Raw genomic sequence first — 21,636 nt, 5'->3', positions numbered from 1 at the left:
GTAAACGGTGGTACATGCCCGTATCACCTCACAAATTAAGTATGCAAATAGCCTTTATGTCGGTCTAAGATCCTGATTAATAGGCTCCAGGCGGTAAGAATGCTGCAGCTCGACTGGTTTTGAAACTTCCTAACTATCAGGTAATCTCAAACATCTGTACTGGCTTCCAGTGCATAAGCACATTCAGTTTAAAACCCTGATTCTAGCTCATCATATATAATACGTGGTTGTCCCAAAATGTCTAAGAGACAGATTTCAGTAATATAATCAAGTCAAGGAATCTTGATCCAAAAAAGTAATGCTTTTTAAGATCCCAACTTTAAGATTAAAAATATTGTGAGGTTATTCATTTGCTCTGTTAGCAGCTAATTCATGGAATAGCTTACGCTTTTCTCTGAGAAAGGTAAATGAGGAAACTAAATTCAGGAAATTTAAAATGTATTCATCCATCCATCCATCCATTAATTAATTAATTAATTAATTAATTAATTAATTCATTCATTCATTCATTCATTCAGTAAAGTATCCTTTTAACCATGTCTCAGGCCTGCCATTGCAGGTTGTAGCCCAGTTTTAAACAGCCAATTCAACATGGCAAAAAAAAACATTTGTCAGGTCTTAACGTTTCTTTATATTACATATAAGTCGCCCCAATGTTAGGCCCTAAACATCCCACAGGGCAAAGTGCATTGAATTTAAAAGGTGGGACGTGTGATTTTAAGTCTACATGGCCTTTTCACTACTGCAAGGAGGGAAACAGCCTTACAACGCCAGCATTACAACGCAATGCCTTTACCTCACATCCATTGCCTTGCAATGCATTTACCAGGTATTACAACACAAGCCATTACCATGGATCTACATTTACAATGCATGACTTTACATCACAAGTTAAGTATATTTATTTATTTATTTATGTGAAAGGTTTTAAATAGCGCTGGCTAGACCCGGAGGTATCAGAGCGCATTACATGAGTATCAGCAGGTTACATCGTTACAAAGGTTACACAGTTATTAGAGCATGGCAACAAAGCTACTTGATAGGTCGAGACAAACAATAAGGACATATACATAAGGGAAAAAGCAGGCGAGGGGAGAAATTTGGGGGAGAGGGGGTAGGAGCAGGGGAAGTAGACAGAGAATGAAGGAAGGAAAGAGGAGGGGAGGGTGAGAGACACAGCGTGAAAAGAGGAGGGGGGGGTGACAGGGACACAAATCGGTAGACGAGTTAAAGCTGCATCCAAAGTCCAGTAAGCTGTGATCCCAGGGGAAGTGGTATCATTCCCCCATCTCCTTTGCGAGAGGCTCCCTTTACGCAGTGGACTCTCTCAGAGGGGTCTCTGAGACTCCAAGGCCTACCTACTGGATCCTTCCCCAAAAAGGGGAGAGGGAGTGCTTTGGCAAGGGGCGCCATACCATACCTCAACTGTGAGTGGCTCCCTTGGCGCTGTGGACTCTCTCAGAGGGTACACTGAGACTCCAAAATATAAATATTGGATCTTTCCCCAACAAGGGGATAAGGAGTGCTTAGTCAAAGGGCACAAGGGATAGGGGGATAGGCTGCGTAGCAGGCAAGATATTCAGGGGAGAGGGGATAGGAGCATAGGAAGTAGACAAAGAATGAAAGAGCATTGAATGGGAACAATCAGCATCAGTTTGGGGAACAGACTGTTTTCTCTCTATGGCCAGGAGTTTGCCCCATCTCTGAGGTAAAAGCCTAGCACAGGCCATTCCAGAAGCTTTGCCACCCAGGACATGAAGCACACAGTTTGTAATTCGATTATTTTTCTCAACTGACAGAAGATTATTGTACGCTGCACATCAGCAATCCAGATGTTTTCACATTAAGTTCTTGGGTCCAGAGGATGATGCTCAGAAGTAACTGTGTTTGAGAAGATCATGAACCCAATGAAGGCCACCTCGTGGACCGCAGGGTTTTCTATAGAGGACACGTATGTCAGAAGGAGCAGGCAAAGGTTCTCCAGGACGTTCAGGATGAAGTTAATGTGGCACAAAATGTGGTAAGTGCGGATGGAACATGACTTGGCACGATAATGATTCCAGTAGGCCACAGCCACCAGGAAGCGGGGTGCAGAGTAGAGGCCAATGCAGAAGCGCCAAACATACCTTTGTGGTCTTTCCCCCCAATCAAAGCGCTAATGGAGGGGAGATATGTACATATAAGGTGAGTGTGTGTGTGTACATATATTGAGATAGATAGAAAGATAGATAGATAGATAGATAGATAGATAGATAGATAGATAGATAGATAGATAGATAGATAGATAGATAGATAGATAGATAGATAGATAGATAGATAGATAGATAGATAGATAGATAGATAGATAGATAGATAGATAGATAGATAGATAGATAGATAGATAGATAGATAGATAGATAGATAGATAGATAGATAGATAGATAGATAGATAGATAGATAGATAGATAGATAAAAAGCTGTAGATATATATGTGTGTGTATATATCAAAATACACACACATATATACATACACAATTATATGTGTATATAAATGTGTGAGTATGTATGTGTGTGTGTGTGTGTGTGTATGCGTGTGTGTGGGTGTGTGTGTGTGTGTGTGTGCATAACCTACTTGCGTTCGCCATTAGGTAGTTATAGTTAGGACCATGTTTCAAATGGAAAAGCGGTTTGACGAACCTTTACGAAATGTTCCGAAACAAATGCCACACTGAATCTTGTTGTGCATGGAAAGTTTTGGGATGATCCGTCAAGTCAGGGCCCAGGAAAGGGGGTGTCTAAAACTGTATTTTCCTATGTTAATTCCCATATGAACTTTGAACACGACTACAGCCCGAACCCCTGGACGAAATTACTCCAAGTGTGGAAGAATGGTGGATTTAGTCATGCAAACTGTGTTTTTTGTTATTTGGTGTAAATTCATTCAGTAGTAGTTGTTGAGAAATTTAAGAGAATACAGTTAGCGATATCTGTGGCAGCGATGACTTTGTGAAAAATAATGAGCTAGTGCAAGGAAATGCAGAGCTCTGATTGGCTCCCAACGCTACAACCAGGAAGTGTTGGCAGTCATCTTGGGACTCAGCTTCAGTCGAGCCAACCAATTTATTTTTAAAACAAAAGGGGACAGGGTAGAAATACCCTGACCACAAGCCTTGGCTTAAAAGCATTAGAAAAAAAGGAATTGCTGTGAATTTGCAATATTCGCCATTTTTCTGAAAACAAAATCAAGTGGGGCTTCCACGCTGGCTTTTAAATAACCCCCGGGTGGGCCAGGTCCTGGAGCATACCAAAAAAGCAGGAAGGGGTGCACGGGCCCCCCTCTTCTGGTTTATGAAAGCCCCGGGGACTGACAGCTTACCAAAACATTGATTTTAATGTATGCACGGGTGCCCATGCAGCATCTTCTGCATCCTGGGGACTGCCACCTTCCCTGGGCAAATGTTTATAAAGTAATACGGGAGGCCTGCGTGGCCCCCCACAGCCTCAGGAACTGGGGTTAAACATCAAATTAATTTGGGGGGGTCTGCTGGGCACCCCCACAGCCCTGGGGATCGCCAGGGCTGGGACAATTCATTCAAATTAAAGGGGCCACAGATGGCCCTGGGGACTGCAACCCTCCAGGGCCGGCTCCTGCTATGTCCCAGGGTGCCCACACCCGGGAACATAGCTGCTTGCTGTGACTTGGCAGGCGCCTTGACAGCTCCCACCAAGTCACAGCACACACCCGACTTTCAGAAAGGGACAGTTGTCAAAATGTCCTGTTTGCTGGAAGTGTAGCACTCATCTGTTTCCCTGCCTGCTGTCAAGCGAGCAGGGAAACAGATGAAAGAATTGCTTTCACACGAAATGAGCAGCAAGAGGCAGAATAGAGGCCATGGATTGGTGCATGTTCCGTGAAAAGACGGTATTTGTTGATCGGGGCTGCCCCAAAAAGTGGTCAGGAATACGGGGGCCATGGAACTCTTATAGAGGGAACATTTGTACTCCGCCTCAGGACATTGCCCTTGACGACCCGCTTTCTCCTTGAAATTGTCCTAACTGTGTGCGATATCCATAATTGTTATCAGATTTTGCCTCGCCTGAACAGAGATTGTACTATTGCTATGAACCTTTGTAAGTCGATGATTGTTAATAAAAAGATTTATAAACAAAAAACAGAAAGAGAAAATAAAGATCAGCAATGTGCAGAAAGAGTCAAAATAGAGGCCAGCAATGATCAGAAAAAGGCAAAATAGAGATCAGCAACGAGCAGAAAGAGGCAAAATAGAGATCAGCAACAAGCAGAAAAAGGCATAATTAAGGTTAGAATCGAACTGAATGAGGCAAAATAAAGGCCAGCAATGAGCATAAAGAGGCAAAATCAATTTCAGAAATGAGCAGAAAGAGGCATAATCAAGGCCAGCAATGAGCAGAAAGAGGCAAAATAGAGATCAGAAACGAGTGAAAGAAAGCAAACTAGAGGTCAGCAATGAGCAGAAAGAGGCACACTAACGGCAAGCAATGAGCAGAAAGAGGCAAATACCAAGATCAGAAATTAGCAGAAAGAGGCAAAATAAAGGCCAGCAAAGAGCAGAAAGATGCAAAATAGAGATCAGAAACAAGCGGGGAAAAAAGCAAAAGAGAGGTCAGCAATGAGCAGAAAGAGGAACAATAAAGGCAAGCAATGAACAGAGAGAGACAAAATAAAGGTCAGCAACAAGCAGAAAGAGGCAAGTTAAAGATCAGAAACAAGCAGAAAGAGGCTAAATAAAGGTCAGAAGTGAACAGTAAAAAGACAGAAAACGAGCAGAGAACGAGCAGAACCCACTCAGGCACATATGCACCCACTCACAGAATAATTCAGACACCCTCTCATTCAACCTTACAGCCACTGATGCACCAATTCGCTTACCCATACAAAAACTCACACACCCACTCATGTATACTGTCTCTCACATACCCACTCACTCTTTTATACACCACTCACACACCCACTCACTCACCCATACAGGCATTCTCCCAGCCACGTACCTTAGTATATATGTTGTAATTGGTGATGTCATTTGAGATGTCATCAGTGATGTAATTTGCGATGTCATCAGTGATGTCACTTACTATATCATGAGTGTTTTTTCTGGTTTTGTACAAATGAAATGTGAGCCTAAGTATAACATTCCTGTTACCTTTGTTATTTTTCAGTGAATATGTATATACTATGTATGTCCATCCATCCATCCATCCATCCATCCATCCATCCATCCATCCATCCATCCATCCATCCATCCATCCATCCATCCATCCATCCATCCATATCTATATATCTTTCTATCTATATCTCTTTCTATCTATATCTCTTTCTATCTATCTATCTATCTATCTATCTATCTATCTATCTATCTATCTATCTATCTATCTATCTATCTATCTATCTATCTATCTATCTATCTATCTATCTATCTATCTATCTATCTATCTATCTATCTATCTATCTATCTATCTATCTATATAGATAAATACATATAGATGTAGATATAACTATAGATATCTATAGATTTATATTACCTACTGGCGGTCGCCAGTAGATAGTTATAGTTAGGACCGTGTTTCCATAGGAAATCTGAAAATTCTATTTTGAATAACTTTGGCGCCGGTTGACGAAGCCTCGCGAATTTTTCAAAATAGGTGCGGCGCTCCGCTCTGCTCCTACCCTTAAAGTCTCGGGGTGATTAGTCAAGCGGGGGCCGAGAAAAAAGGGGGGTCCCAAAACGCATTTTCCCCATGCATTTTTCCATAGGGACCTTTAGTCCAAGGTACAGCCCGAACGGCTGAACAGAATTATTTGAAATTTGGCAAAGAGAAAGTCCTCAGGTCAGGGATGTGCCTTTTGAATATCTGGAGTCAATCTGTTCAGTAGTTCCTGAGAAAATTTCAGTTAAAAGTACATATATATCTATAAACGCGCACCGTGCGCGTACGGTAAGCATACCGTACGCGCACACTGCCGTGCACGAGCGTAATTCTGATTGGTGGTTACATGACAGTAAACATTCCAGTCGGTCGAAATCAGGAAGTGTCGGCCGCCATTTTGTCTCTCGCAGTCTGAGGCAGTGTAAAACAAAGGTGGAGAATGTGAAAAGGGGGCAGGGTGGACAGTTTCTGACCCCCTAGCCTTTGTCAGGGGGTCACTGAAGGACCCCCAAGGATGAAAAAAACATTTTATTTTTTTTCGAAAAAGCGCGGGGAGCGCGCACTCTGCGCACACTGTTCGCGCACGGCACGCACAACGCATAGTGGGCGCTCGGTGCGCGAAGCGCACCGAGCGCTCAGAGAGCACGGTGAAGAACCTGAAAAAAAAATATTTATAAATACATAACTTAGCATTTAAAAAACCGTACAAATTCACTTAAAAAACCATAGGTTTCACACACGTTATAGTTAGGAATTAGCATTTAAAAAACCTTGCAAATTCACTTAAAAAACCATAGGTTTCACACATGTTATAGTTAGCTGAACATTTCCCTCGTAAAAAGCCAATGACATTCCCCCGTTATAGTTAGTGCAGGCAACTATAACTCACGCGACCGCAATCCTCTGCTGATGACGTCAGATATTACATCACTGATTAAATATGAGTCTTTCTGAAAAATAAATATTTGTAATATATGTATAGCTAAAGATTAATGGAAGAAGACATGGGTAAATAGGTGCCTAAATACAGTGATGTAATATCTGACGTCATCAGCAGAGGATTGCGGTCGCGTGAGTTATAGTTGCCTGCACTAACTATAACGGGGGAATTTCATTGGTTTTTTTACGAGGGAAATGTCCAGCTAACTATAACATGTGTGAAACCTATGGTTTTTTAAGTGAATATATATTTATATAGATATTGATATGTATATACGTATATATAGATATCTATATATATACTGTTCACTGAAAAAAACAAAGGTTAAAGTAACATTATAATCAGATGAATATGTCAGTAACAACATTAACATTTTGAAATAAAAAACTGAAATTCACCAGTTATATTTAGCAGAGCTAACTATAACGTGCACTCCCTGCCATGCACTCCTTATGGCTTCACATATTACATCACTCATGACATGTTGTACGACATTTATGACATCAATGATGACAACGCACATGACATCATTGATGACATCACCGATACATATACTCTTCATTGTCATGGGGAAGTAACATATTTACAAGTGAGGGGCAGTGTACAGTCACCATAGCCTGTGTGAAATAAGTAACAATGTAGCCATAACCCATAATTAACACTCAGCTGCCACTAACCACCTGTCATGTCTTGGCCTGTGCATGGGACTGGTAGTCACAAACATTAACAAGCATTGGTAATTGCATTAGGTTTCGCTAATACGATTAATATTACGTTTTTTTGGTTGTAAATTTTAGCTTGGTGAGCATTTGCGCAATATAAGTTACTGAAACTTCGCGAACAAAAGAGTTTATGATTTGTTTATTGAGAAAGGCAATATGGGCAGTCATGGCGTTTTTCACACAATTATAGATTTGCTGCAAATAATTCATCATCAAATGCATAATATGCAGATGTTTAAAAGAAAGTTGGTTCAAAGGTTACTGAAAACCCAGTGACAGTTGTTGCCACGCAGTGGAATGCCCTTTGCAAAGGTTGACTGGTCACCTTTCTGTTGCTTATTGCTATATTTGGGTGACGAACCGGAACCAATGAGTTGCGACCTATGCCCAGACAGTGCTAACAAGTGTAACAAGTGCTCGAGGTCAGCGCAAGTTTCGAGACAGCTCCTACAGCAGGCACATGCATCTTTGCTACACCTCTGCGGGATTTGGGATTAGTGCTAGATCTCACACTTGGATATGGTATCTTTTCTTGGCGGGTTGTTTATCTCTCCTTTTTTTTTGGTTTCTCTCTTTCTTCCTCTTTCCTTCTCTTTTTGTTGTGGGTGTGGGAACATAACTGTATGGATCTTATAAAGCGATAGGAGATACAAAGTTTTGTGTTTCAGGCTGGTTGTATAAGTTCAGTATTATTTAGGTTATTAGGAATTTTTGGCATTTATGTTGTCTAAACATGTCAGATATGCGAGGGGGAGCCTCTGGGAGAGGTAAGCCATCCATCACCGGGACCATTGGTCCTAAAGCCTCATTACAGGATGGGAGGGGTGTGGGTGGGAGTCAGGCCGCTGACTTCAATATGGGTAGAGGAGGCGGTGGGATACAAAGTACTGGCAGAACATTGGTGGACAATCAGGGTTGCTGGATGGTTATTGAATGTGCCAGGGGGGATTTACATTTACTCTGTGTTCTGTTTATGGGTCCAACTTCGATGAAGCCATAGTGCTGGAGGGCCTTAATTTAGAACTGGCATCATGGCCTACCCCGTTGATTCTCTGTGGAGATCTCGATATTCACTCAGACGGTTAAGATCTTCAGAAGGGGTGGAAGTGCTATGGAGGCAGAAAACCTAAAGGGGCATATTAGCAAGGGCTTTATCGCCGCACTTTTTGCTGCTAAAGCGGCAATTTTTTTATCGCCCTATCAGCAAGCTGTCGGTAACAGGCGTTAGCGACAGCTTTCTGGCGATAGCGGCCGGTTTTCCTATTGCCTTGCATGCCAGTGATAATTATCGCTAATGACATGCAAGGTAGGCGTTCCCAACTAAAAGCGACTGAAAACAGCCGCTAACACCATTACCCCCTATTAGCAATGCAGGCGAAGCGATAAAAAAAGTTGCGCTAAGCGCGATTATCGCTGGATTTTAACACCTGCTAAAATCCTGACTTAGCCATTGTTTTCTATGGGAGGTGGATTCTACGGCTGATTCCTCACCTGCATATTAACAACCTTTTCCTTAGCGATGGGAATTCATCGCTGGTATTCACGTGTTATTGATGAAGAATCGCCGCTATCGCTGGTTTATTATCGTCTTGGAGATAAACATTGATAATAACACGTTATCTCTGCGATCAAAACCAGCGATAGCCGGCGATAAAAAATACAGCGCTAAGTGCGCTTTGCGATGTTTATCGCGAGTCCTTGCTAATATGGCCCTAAGTTTTTAAAGCATTACAGAATTTGGTGGAGGATCATGGCCTGAGAGATGCATGGTCTACATTACAGAATTCAGACCCTGGCTTCACGTTTTACTCCCATCCCCATGACAAACTGGTCCAGTTGGATTACTTCTTTGTGCCGTCAGGACTGTTCCCGGGTGCGAGAATACAAGTCTATTCAAGAATAACATCTGATCATGGTCCATTAGTGATAGACATCCCGGTTAGCAGCAATAATAGCTCTCCTCTACGGAGCTCTTTCTTGTTTGTCCGGAAACTCTTAAAAGACTCTAACTTTATCAATCATATGAATGATTGGATTCGGCAGTTTCTGGAAGTCAACCACAAATCGACCTCACAGGCTTACGTCTGATATGCCGTAAAGGCAGGGTTTAGGGGAGAGGGTCGGAGTTATGGGCTTCACAGACAGAAACAACTGAGAGCTGTAATTCAAGATTTATATGGGAAGCTCAGGCTGGCAGAAGAAGAACTGATGTGAAAGATTTTGAAGGGAGGGGATGCTATCCCTTTACAATCAGAAGTGGCCCGATGCAAAGCCAAGATCAATCTACACTGGAGCAAAGAAATTGCTATTAAGAATAATTTGTTTAAGGAAGAAAGATATGAGCTTCACGACGCTATTGGGTGATGCTTGTCGCAAAGACTTTGCTCCAAAGAAGCTGCTCAGAGAATCCAAAACATGAAGGATAGACAGGGTAAATTAGTGGAAACCCCACAGGAGATACTGGAAGTATTTCGTATCTTTTAATAAACTTTATATACAGAAGACAGCCATGAGGAGGAGGGGGTTGAGATATTTCTTAATGGCATAGAGTGTGAAAGGCTGGGTCAGGCAGAAGCAACTAACCTCAATAATCCTATTACCATGGAAGAACTTGAAGAGGCAATAAATAACTTGAGTAATGGTAAAGCGGCGGGCCCAGACAAGTTGCCTCTGGAGGTCTATAGAACCTTCTTCCAGGAGTTAAAATAGGATCTATTGATTACCCTGCAACAAGCACAGGGTGGGGTAGTTCCACCATCATGGGATGAAGCAAATATTATCGTTTTAAAAAAAGGATAAATTAGCAGAGCTCCCAGGGTCTTATCGACCTATCTCCCTGGTAAATGCCGACGGGAAAATCTACACTAAAATCTTAGCTTCTCATCTAGCGAAAGTCATTACCCCACTTGTATCATTGAGACAGCATAGGTTTAAACCCAACAGGGGCACTGTGAACCATATCAATAGGGTGGTAGCATTATTGGATTCAGCTAATTTGCAGGGCACCAGACTAGGCCTGGTTTTGTTAGACGCCCAGAAGGCATTCAACAGCGTCTCATGGAACTTTTTATGGGGGATACTACGCTCCATGTGGTTTGGTCCTGGGTTTATCCAAGCAATTCGAGCTGTGTATAAGATCCCCAAAGCTGAAATCTGTATTAATGGCTTAGAATCGGAATTGGAATATATAACAAGAGGCACGAGACAGGGCTGTCCGTGCTCCCCAATTTTATTCGCATTATTTATAAACCCGTTTTTAACTATGTTAGAAAGGAACCCGAGAATTAAATCTGTAGGTTGTGGACAGGAGCAGCTCCGAGTGCTAGTGTATGCAGACGACATTGCGGTCTTAACAGCTGATCCGGCAGTAGCAATACCCGAGATAGAACAAATGGCACATAAGTTTGGATTTGTATCCGGGTATAAACTCAACGCATCCAAGACACAAATCCTATGCACTAATCAGACTTGTATCCGAAACCCTAGGGTGACTAATGAAGTAACTTATCTGAGGATTAGAATTAGGGCATGCTTAAACGAGTTAGTAGAAGTTAACTGGAATGCCATTCTCACAAGCATAAAGAGCCAGTTAGATAGAATGGAATGCCTTCACCTCTCAATGGTGGGGAGGTGCAATGTATTAAAAAAAGGTAATTTTACCTAAAGTTTAATATTTTTTTAGATCTGTGCCATTGGAACTATCTAGGGGACAGTTACAGCAATTACAATCATGTTGTACTAGATTTTTATGGACTCAAGGGAAACCGCAGAGAGCAATGCATTTTATGTCACTACCCCGAGAGAAGGGCGGGTGGGCTTTACCAGATTTTATGTTTTATTATAATGCATGTATCTTACAAAATATTGGGATAATGCTTACTGGGGAGGATGTGGCTAACCCTGCAGGGCACTAATCTATATATCAGATGTTACTCGGGGCAGAAGGAAGGAATTGCCTGTTTAGAATACTGGAGTTTAATTACTATGAAAGAACTCGTTTTAAGGTGGTAATAGCTGCTTATAAGGTATGGAGAACAGTACAGAGAAAGCTACAAATTGACGGGGTCTGTTTTTATACAGCGATAAATACACCCAGTTTATTACCTGCTGTCTTCTACAATAGGGTTGCTCATAAATGGAAAGATAAAGGAATTACATGAATAGATAACCTATATAAGGACGGAGATCTGCTCTCCTTCCTGATTGTAGCTGATAAATATAAACTACATAAAACAGAATTTTTTATATTCCTCCAGATGAGGGACTTCTGGCAGAAAAAAAAGGAGAATTGAGCTATACATGTTGGTTGAGGCCATCAGACGTAAACAACAGATTGGCAGGATATATAACTGTTTACTAGACACACAGAGAGATGATCTAGAGGCCCAAAATAAGATGGAGGAACTGATTGAAATGTCAAGATATACACATAGAACAATCAATTGATATGGCAGGGAGAATTTTAATATCAGCTAACCTAAGAACACAGCACTTTAAAACTATATTTAATTTATATCACACATCTGCAAAAATGTTGAAATGGGGGGACTTAATGATGGGAAATGTTTTCGATGTGGGGCAGACTTGGCCGATATTGTACTCATTTTTTATACGTGCAGGAGGTTAGCTCCGTTTCTGGGCCATATACAAAAGTTCCTCTCGGAAATCACTTCAGTTGAAATAAATATCACACCGCCCACTATTCTGATGGGTATAGGGGACGACGTGACTAAGGGACATTCAGCTTTTGAATTCTGATATTTGATTTTCATAGCAGTAGCGGTGGCTCATCTCTGTATAGCCTCCATGTGGTTGCAAAAAGAAACCCCTACATTTGAAATCTGGAGACTAGATTCTTTGTCATTTTTAATTTGGAATATAGTTTATATGCTCTAAAGGGGACATGGAAACGGAAACTAGGTTTATCAATTTGGGGGCCTGTGATTAACCATATGAAGGAGTAATATGAATTTACTTATATATTGGGGGCCTTGTATTTTGTTCATAGTGTTTTATCCAGTTTTTATGTCTAATGAATTGGTATTAACATCTCTAGAAATAATATAGAGTTGTATATGATGTATACCTCACCTTCAACATGAATTTGTATGTATCTAAGTATTGGATTGCAAAATAATAAACAAAAGGTTTAAAAAGGAAAGCAAGGGGGCCGGAGGTAAGCCCTTTTTAAGATTTATATAAAATGCAATAGATTTCACAAGCACACCGTAAGAGCTGTGCAGGTAAAATCTAAAATGTTTTAGTTTGAGCTGACCCCTGTCACCAGCAAGTTTGAGTGCACTGCTGGGGAGTAGTATATTGCAAATCATGTAGAGCCAGCCTGTCAGGTTTTGGAAATCTTGAGGAAGACAGCTTAGTGCTTCTGCACTGGAGCCTTTCAGTCCAAAAATGTGCAACACAGGCCCTCATAATGTTTTCTGACCCCTGCAAAAACCCAGGTTTATACAATGGTTGGAATTCTTAGTTATGCAAATGTTATCACTCCCAGTAACTACTGGATGTGATAAAGATTGCATAACCTTTCAACCTGAAAAAATATAACAGGGAAATAAATGTGTGGTGTCTAGGGAAATTAGAGGAGAGGTTTAGGGAGGGAAGTGCCTATACAAAACACATCCACAAATGAGTATGGCAATGCTTTTCACAAAATACACACCTACATCTACTGGAGTAGGGCCTCTGACAAAACATACTTAAATATACTCCACCAAGCCTTGGTTAGGCAACATATGTGTTCAACCACTGGTACTGCAGCACATTCCTATAGAAATCTTTAAGGGCATGGAATAATACTAAGACTAACAGCATAAAAGAACTAATGTAAAATAAATATAAATAAATGACATTTATTCTTAAATATCTTCAATGCTCGAATATGTTTTAATAAAATCATGTTTGTTTTAGTTTTAAATACATTTTAGCCATTAAATTACAGTTTAATGTAATTTAATTATCTGTATATTAACATAAAACATAACTCACAGCCAACTTTGTAATATGTTCAATACACATGATACTGTAAGGGGACAATTAACATAGCAAATAATACAATTAACATAGCAATTAATATAAACTAATGTGTGCTGTGTGTTGCTACCGTGATAGTCCTAGGTGAAGAGGAGTTAGTGAAGGGTGTTTTTATATGTAATAAAATTATTCATTTTTCCTATTCAATTCTACATGGAAATATCTCCCCCAGTACCTGATATCTCCACAAGCAGACAGGAAAATACTAATAGTAACGTTGTGGTCGCAAAGCCAGTCGAAGTAGTATCTACCGTCTCATGTGATGGGTTAAAGATTTGTAAACTTGTAAACCTAAATCTAAGTGGAGACCTCCAGATTTAAACGTACTTTTATAAATAGGGTGCATTATATTTCAGGTTGTTACTACAATGGCATAAACAAATATATATTGGCATACAAATAAGAGAAAAGTGTCTCCTGCCACAAAAAAGAAACATACGACAGCACATTCATGATAAATTATTTAGATCAATGCTGAAAATACATAAGTGAAAAAAGGAAAGGAGTGGTGACAAACTCAGGTATTTTGTCATATAAATTGCCAGAATTCCACATACTTTTTCTTATACATTGTATCAGTTTTTTCAACTAATTCTTGCATTAAGATTTTCAGCACATACCTCTTACATATCGACAATTTTCAGTAAATTTTTTCTGTAATCTAAACACTTGTAACGTAACATTCGACTTACTATTTTTTTCAAAGTCCCAGAATACACAGTGAACTGGAGCATGGCGCTGAAAGAACAAACATGGCATTATTCGAGGGATTTATTATAGTGACCGACAGTTTTCTGTGCTAGATTACTAATGTTCCATTTCTAAATTGCAAATCAATGAAGCAATAGTATCATTATGCACAATCATTTGAAAGTATTAAAAACATCATGTACGGCATTTGCATCGAAGCTAGTAAACACTGTACGAAGAAATGTGACTCAAATTGAAAAAAAAATTCCTCAGATTTCTATTTTCTTTGATTGGTTTGAGTGAGTAAGTCACTGGCCTTACAGAGGCGGAACAGAGGGCAGAGTTTTAGCGTCTTCAACACATGAACTCAAAGATGAACCCAAGATTCCTTACAGTATCCTTCACGATGTTTGTCAGCTTGGACACAGGATTAAATCTTGAGGCAAGAAACATCATACATAATTCAAATCCGTACAAGCAATAAAGTAAAGCAGAGGTAAAGGAAATTCCAACAATGCCAAGAATGTATGAATTAGAAACCATGTGACGTTAAAATTAAAAAATATTGCAAAAAATTCGATAAAGTGAGGGTAAGTGTCCATTTGGAGCTTAGCGTGAGGAAATACACATTTATTATAAGAACATTGAGTCTATGGGCAGAGCAACATATGCAAGAAATGGATACGTTAAAAATGAGTGGCAAATATAATCCTCCCAAAAGCAGTGGCAACATAATTACCTCTTGAAGATTTAAATATTCCTAAGGGGGCATTATCCATTAGCCCCCGTCTTTAAATCAGGCCTTAAGTGTATTGGAAGTTTTTAGGGGGCAAAGACCTTCAACTGAATGAAGCTATATCAGAGGTTGGGCTCTTTTGGCATTGTTAGCATCAGAATTTAGGATTTGTACTGTGGAAAGTCATCTCAAGGAGTAGCTGGTAGCAAACAGAGTCTGATGTGGGTTGGCAGGGGTCTCCAGTCTCAATACTTCAAAAGAAACAAAATATAACAAGAAATAATACCTTACTTGAAAATGAGCAACTTCAGCATTTGTAGGTGATTATGAAGAATTTTAGCTTTAATTCATCCTCAAACCTTAAGTGCAACAAACTGCTGCAGATGTGAATAACACCTAGTAAACAACGAGGTGCATGCTGCCATGGAGCAATCCAGTAGTTATTCTTGTTGTAATATTGGTTGCTGTCACCAAATCATAAATGTTGTCAGGACAATGACTCATATTGCCATGTTGGCATGGATGAACGAATGTATGATGATACTACGCGATCATGTTGATCGCGGTGTCTTACAATGCGGATTTTACAACGCAAGTCGTTTCAACGACTTGCGCTGGAGGGCGCTGGATTTAGGGATAGTACGATTTACTATTCCAACACCAGTCTACGTACAGTAGGGAAGGTATTGGATAGTAAATCGTACTATGCCTTAGCCTACAGCGCCCTCCAGTGCAAGTCGTTGAAACGACTTGCTTTGTAAAGCCCACGTTGTAAACCTACCACGGTGAAATGCCCGCGTAGTAAAGGTCGTCTCCCGGATGAACAGAACCGCTCACTAGCAAGACACACTAGGTGTTGGCTGGCTATGCCTTCATACTTGAGGATTCTCCTCACACCTGGAGGATACTTCTCACACCTGTTGCTACTAAATGCTCCACAACAAAATGAATACTGCCATCATTATAATACTAAGTGTATTATTGTCTCACAGCACAGTGGGGCTTTTCAAAAGTCTTATGAGTCTTCTGTAACATCAGAAAATCTCACAGTAACATTGGGTAGCCATGATGGATGAAGACCGGTGATAAAAGACACACCCAGGCATTTACTCCACAAGCCGGCTTGTTGCTCTGAAATGTGTAGGAATTAATGCTAAGAGGGTCTCACAAGAGAGCAACCAGGATTTAATGCAGAACTTCCAGAGCATTTTAAATGTTTGCACCATCTCTTTAATATGCCCTAGGAGATCCTATGGTTTCAGAAGGTATTATTTAGATATATAATCTAAGCGACTCTACAATACAGGATGTGTATAGACTCTTGTGGTGAATACTCAATATGCATAAAAGGTGAAGCTCTTACGTTTGATCCAGCACAATTAGGAGGACAACACCCATGGGTTGTATTTGTCTGATTACCTAAAGAACAGGGTGGCTAGGTACAGAACACAAGACTAGACCATAATTGGGGTGGCTGGAGTGCATACTTGAGAATATATTCCTTGAGTTTGGTACTAATGTTTAGGTTAAGTGCTTCCTTTCAAGTGGAACATTTGACAGTAAACTGCAAAAAGAAGAAGACCTGTGTGGCCTGCTTTGCAGTGGATTGCAGGAGTGAGTCTCACACAAAGATAATTCAATAGTCTGTGTATGTGAACCTGGTGAACATTTTGATATGTCATCTTTCTATTCCCATATAATTCCTGCTTGCTTCAGGGCACAATGGGCAGTAAAGGTGATGATAGTTGCTGTTGTCTTGTACCAGGATTGGAATGTAGATAGAATTCCTCCCCACTGACCATTATTTATACCTTCTTCAATGGATGCTAGAATGATATTTGCCACAACAATAAGCTTTGTTTCCAAGCCTCAACATCCCATTGCTTTTAACATGCCCACGCTAGGCGGTCAAAACGTTCCATGAGTCAAAGGAGCCAGATAGCAAATGATTTCTTCTTTGCTCATCTTAAAATGCTGCATACTAATCTAATATCCACTTAACCAACGCCATCAAAAATTGTGCATTCATGCTTGTTCAGCATAAGAGACAGACAAGGAGAGGATTGGGAAAACAGGGGTCCATGGGAAGAGGAGAGAATAATATGATCTTGTCCAGTCCAGTAAGTCAAGTCTTGGCTAAAGAATCTCAACAATAAGCCACTTCTCTATTTCTTAGCATCTATCCCAAAAGGAAGCAACCTCACTGCATTTCCCCATCTATACACGAAGGGCCATAACTGGTTTCCCACAAAGCAAGCAAACTTCATATCGCAGCAACCATCTGAATAAGAAGACATATTCAGATTTACCACTATCCATCCCAACAGCAAGTGATATCACAGCATTTCCCAGCATTCATCCGTACAGGAATTTACATCACTTTTAAAACCATCATTAAAAAAGCCAGGTAAGTAGACTACGTTTCCCAGCATCCATCTCAACAACAAGACATTTCTGAATTCCCAATGATCAACACAATCAGGAAGAGACATCACTACTGTTTTTCACTCTCCAGAGACTTTAGTGTCCGGCCCCAGGTATCTTTTACCCAAGTGTCACAAGCTAATGGGATGGCCAAGACATAGGCTTTACCTGATTTACCTAAAGGTCCTAGGACCAGAACTGCTACCAATGTAAGACACCTATCATCATGTGTTTCTCAAACACCACTACACATCCCATTCTTTCTCTCACACCACGACCCTGCAAACATATTAGCACTTCTAACATCAACAACCTCATCCTCATACGACCCACTAGAATACAATACACACCACCTATAAAACACCCTTTTCAATTCATGCTCATTAACATGCACTCTAACAAGCTATGCACACACTACACCTGAAAAACTGGAGGGGGACTCACAGTCATACACAGGTTAACATGGCCCTGCACCGTCTTCAATATGGCCACATCTTAGGTTTTTGATGTCTTCACCTGCCTCTCATCCTTCAAAACAGCCTCCTTTCTTCTCATCAACAGACCACCCATAACCCACAAGCATGTTATAGGAAAAATATCACACCTTTTCAACTCTAACTCCATCAAACACTCTCATCCCTCCTTCCTCTGAGACTTCAGTTTGCTTGGTAACGTCAGCATCAAAGCCATGAAGGACACCCTTAACTCTCTACTCAACACCATAGAAATAAAACACTATAAAACAAACTCAACTCACTCCAAAGGCAACACACTTGATCTAATTCTTCCTGCACCCCCCAATATCCACTGCCAGACTCCCATACTCCTGAATTTGTATTCATACCACTTAAAGCACTACATAAACGTATGTAAACGCTGTATAAAGTAGATTGCACCTTCCCCTCCATTGCTCAATGTACAACTTACACAACAAACAAGAATATACAGTGCCTAAAAGTTCACAATAACGATAGTCTCATGTAGCAATAATACTCACTTGAATGCACAATTCATGTACCATGCTAATAATGCAAACTATACCACAACATTTAAATACATGACCAAACATATTGGGCCTTATTGGCTGCAATAATCATCACACTCAATACAATCTAATAAATGAAATGTTCAGAGACTAAGGGGAACAATATTTATTTCCAATTCCTAATTTAGCAAAGAAATGTTTGGCATAACATTCACATATTGGTGCTTATTGCACAAACAGCCGAATATGCCAGTATTTATCAAGCATTTTTAATGTGTCAACATTTTAGGGGAATGCTAAATTTATCACACCTGAATTTACTGGTGCAATAAACATTGCACCACTTATCAGTGGGAAATTATAATGAAGCCATTTGGTTTTATCAAGGTATGCTTAATAGTTACTCAAACAGCCATGACTTGTTAGGGAGATTAGAAGGAGCAACCAAATAGCCGGGCACTGTTACTGTGCACCCAGTAAGCCTGAATGACAGAAACATTATATCAATACAATTGGAGGTGGAGCGCCAACATCAGAAATCACAATAATTAATTGCTCAATTATTTAATCAAGCAACTTTGTAAATAACCAATACTTTGATCCCAAAATATATCTGAATTTTAAAATCAATGAAATGTAATTTGGTCTTTAAATATTGATAGTGCAAACACTTTAACATTGAACACAGCATCAGCTTATGTGTTATATGAATTCAAGTGTAAAATGATAGGCAACACAGGTCAACATTACAGATTCATAGTCTCTGGTCAATATATACAAACGGTGAAGAGGAGACGCGCTTCATAGTCTTGATTTGAGCAAGGGGCAGGAGGAGCAATTTACTAGACAGCCCCAAGCTTACAACAGCGGCAATACGGACTCATGCCTTGCAGTGCCTGACTCAAAAATGGCATCCGACACTCTGTCGAAGATCGCAAATTTGAAAGGGGTGAGGCTGCAGGACTGCATCAAAAAGCCTCAGCATCAACAAACTCCACAATGCAGCAGGATGGATATAATGAAGGAGGAGATCGGTGCCTCCCACGTAAAACATTAATCACTGATAACAACCAGCATGTGGCTGTGCTAGATAGGAGCTACCAAGATGGCGGTGGAGTAACAGCTAGAAGCTGGAGCACCACCGTATGTGACCCTAAATCAGCCCAGGTCCCCCTACTACTGGGATCCTGTTGGTATTGTCCCTCCCACCTCTTCTTCTCTGGCCTGGGGCGAGCTGGAGAATGAGGCAGTCGGCCTTTACCAGCAACACTGTGTCCGGTGCTCCTGATTGAACTTTGACAATGCCCCCTGGGCATAAACTCTAACTGTCTATCCCCACCACGGTGCCTGAGCAACCTTGGCTGATGCCCGGTGGAGCTGTCCTATGCAGCTATAGAGGGGTTTGGCTCTGGTTCACCTCTCGATCGGCACCTATCCAGCCAGATATCGGACATTGTTTTCCTCACCTCCCCGTTGTGTTTTCCCTACCTGCCTTCCCTACTCCTGTTTACCATCCCCCCTCTACCCTTTCACTCCCCATAAGACGTGTGTTTGCGCTAATTACTCACATTATTGTGTAACCTCATGTTCTTTTCTCCAATGTTCTTTACTCGTTCTGCATAACTATGTAACCTGTAACTCACTATTCCATATGTAAAGCGCTCTGATACCTACGGGTCTAGCCAGCGCTATATAAAACTTCTCAAATAAATCAAATAAAATAAATGTGTTTAATAGATGTAGTCTTCAGCTTATTCAGGTACTTCAGGAAGGTCATTGCTAACAGAATTTGATAGAATGAATACAAGGAAAAAAATAATAAACACACAAAATACACATTGATGTTTCAAAAGCATCAAATATACTGGTTTGATAACAATTGACAGCAAAAGAATAAATTGCTCCTTGATTTCTCAGTTGATTGACTCAGGCTTATAATGTACAATATACTAATTCTGTAAGTCCTTTATTTGTATCAATCAGGCACCTATGCACAAAGGGCTTAAGAATTTGGAATCGATAATTTAATTTTAAGGACAATTCAGTAGATCCACAACAGTATACTTTATTTACAATGGTTTAACCAAATTTAAAAGTAAATATTAGATATTATCAAGATCTAAAGATTTAATTCTCTTCAAAGTAATGTCCATGAGCAAACAGGGAAAATCGATTAAGCATACACTAATATTTATAGCTCATATTCAAATAATTTGAATTTGGAAGTACACTGACTATAAAGTACTAGCTGACTGCAGTAAAACAAAGATTCCACTAACTCCTCTATCACTGGTATAAATGTATAGGATGATTAGTTTTGTTAATGAATTAAACGAATAACAATCAGCTACACTGAGATTTTCTTCAGAAATTTCTGGGCAATGATTTGATATGAGTGTAAAACAATAGTTCAATGTCACTAAGCCTTTAGAAACAATTTGCACCATTGCTATTTTAAATATTTTGATTGAAGATTTTATAGAGGTCACATGAATAAATACATACATCAACAGATAAATACATGAGGAGATTCAAGACAAAAAATAGTAAGATCTTTTCAGTTAATAAGAGCACTCATATTCAATACAATTAATAAACAATTCTTACATTTAATCTGAATCTGCCCCAGCATCAGTCTTCCACTGGTAAATCAGTGCCCATATACTCTTTGCTAGTTTTTTAGCCCTCCAGCCCTTTCACTCATAAACTCCTTTTTCCAAATTAAATGTAGATAAGAGCCGGGTGAGCCATTGGTGAAATGAGGGAGCTATTAGATCCAGCCAGGCTGTGGAGATGCAGATTCTTAACACGGCCATGGCCGGAAACATAAAATATGGGTGGGCTCCGCTCGACCAAGGGCTACTGTCCGTAACAACATTAGCTTGAGTGTTAGGGTTATTTTCATCTTCAAAGAGAGATCTAAAGATTTCCCTATATCCCTCTTCAGAACTTCCAGATATGGGCAAAAGGAAAACATATGGACCATGGAACTTTGGCAGCGAGGACATCTAGTACCACCAAGCACTCCCCATTTTGCTATTTTTGCTGGTGTGTAGTAGAGATCAAGGATTGTTTTATAGTGTTGTGCCTGAAGACCTGAGGAGCATAATATTGTATTTCCAAGATTTAGGGATTCTAAAAATAACGATCCCTTCAACCCCAGCCTTCGATTCCATTTATCTCCTTGTTTCTCTAGGTCGTCCTTTCGCAAACTATTCAACTTGCTGTATATCCGGCTAATTTTATAACCCTCTTTAGCCCATATTTTTCCATAATAGCATTTTTAATTATTCCTCTTGCTCCCCCAGTTTTTTGGGCTAAAAATCTCTGCATCTGCAAGTATTTGAAAAAGTCCTTTCTGTTAATCCCATGACTATCTTGGAGCTCTGCAAATGACTAAGTCCTGCCTCCTCAAAGAGGTCCTCAA

General features: G+C 40.2%; 1 protein-coding gene across 1 annotated transcript in view; it reads right to left on the bottom strand.

Moving 5' to 3' along the window:
• The window catches only part of ADGRG4 (adhesion G protein-coupled receptor G4), a 1,724,535-nt gene that overhangs the window by 515,200 nt on the left and 1,187,699 nt on the right, over positions 1-21,636 (bottom strand). Inside the window, exon 20 of the mRNA XM_085607949.1 lies at positions 14,067-14,112. Within this exon, the coding sequence (XP_085464075.1) occupies positions 14,067-14,112 (46 nt within the window). The remainder of the gene's footprint in view (positions 1-14,066; positions 14,113-21,636) is intronic.

Source organism: Triturus cristatus, chromosome 5_2 (genome assembly GCF_964204655.1).
Source record: "Triturus cristatus chromosome 5_2, aTriCri1.1, whole genome shotgun sequence".
Taxonomy (NCBI): Eukaryota; Metazoa; Chordata; class Amphibia; order Caudata; family Salamandridae; genus Triturus; species Triturus cristatus.
The sequence above is the reverse complement of the archived record's forward strand: the minus strand, read 5'-3'. Positions and strand labels throughout refer to the sequence as shown.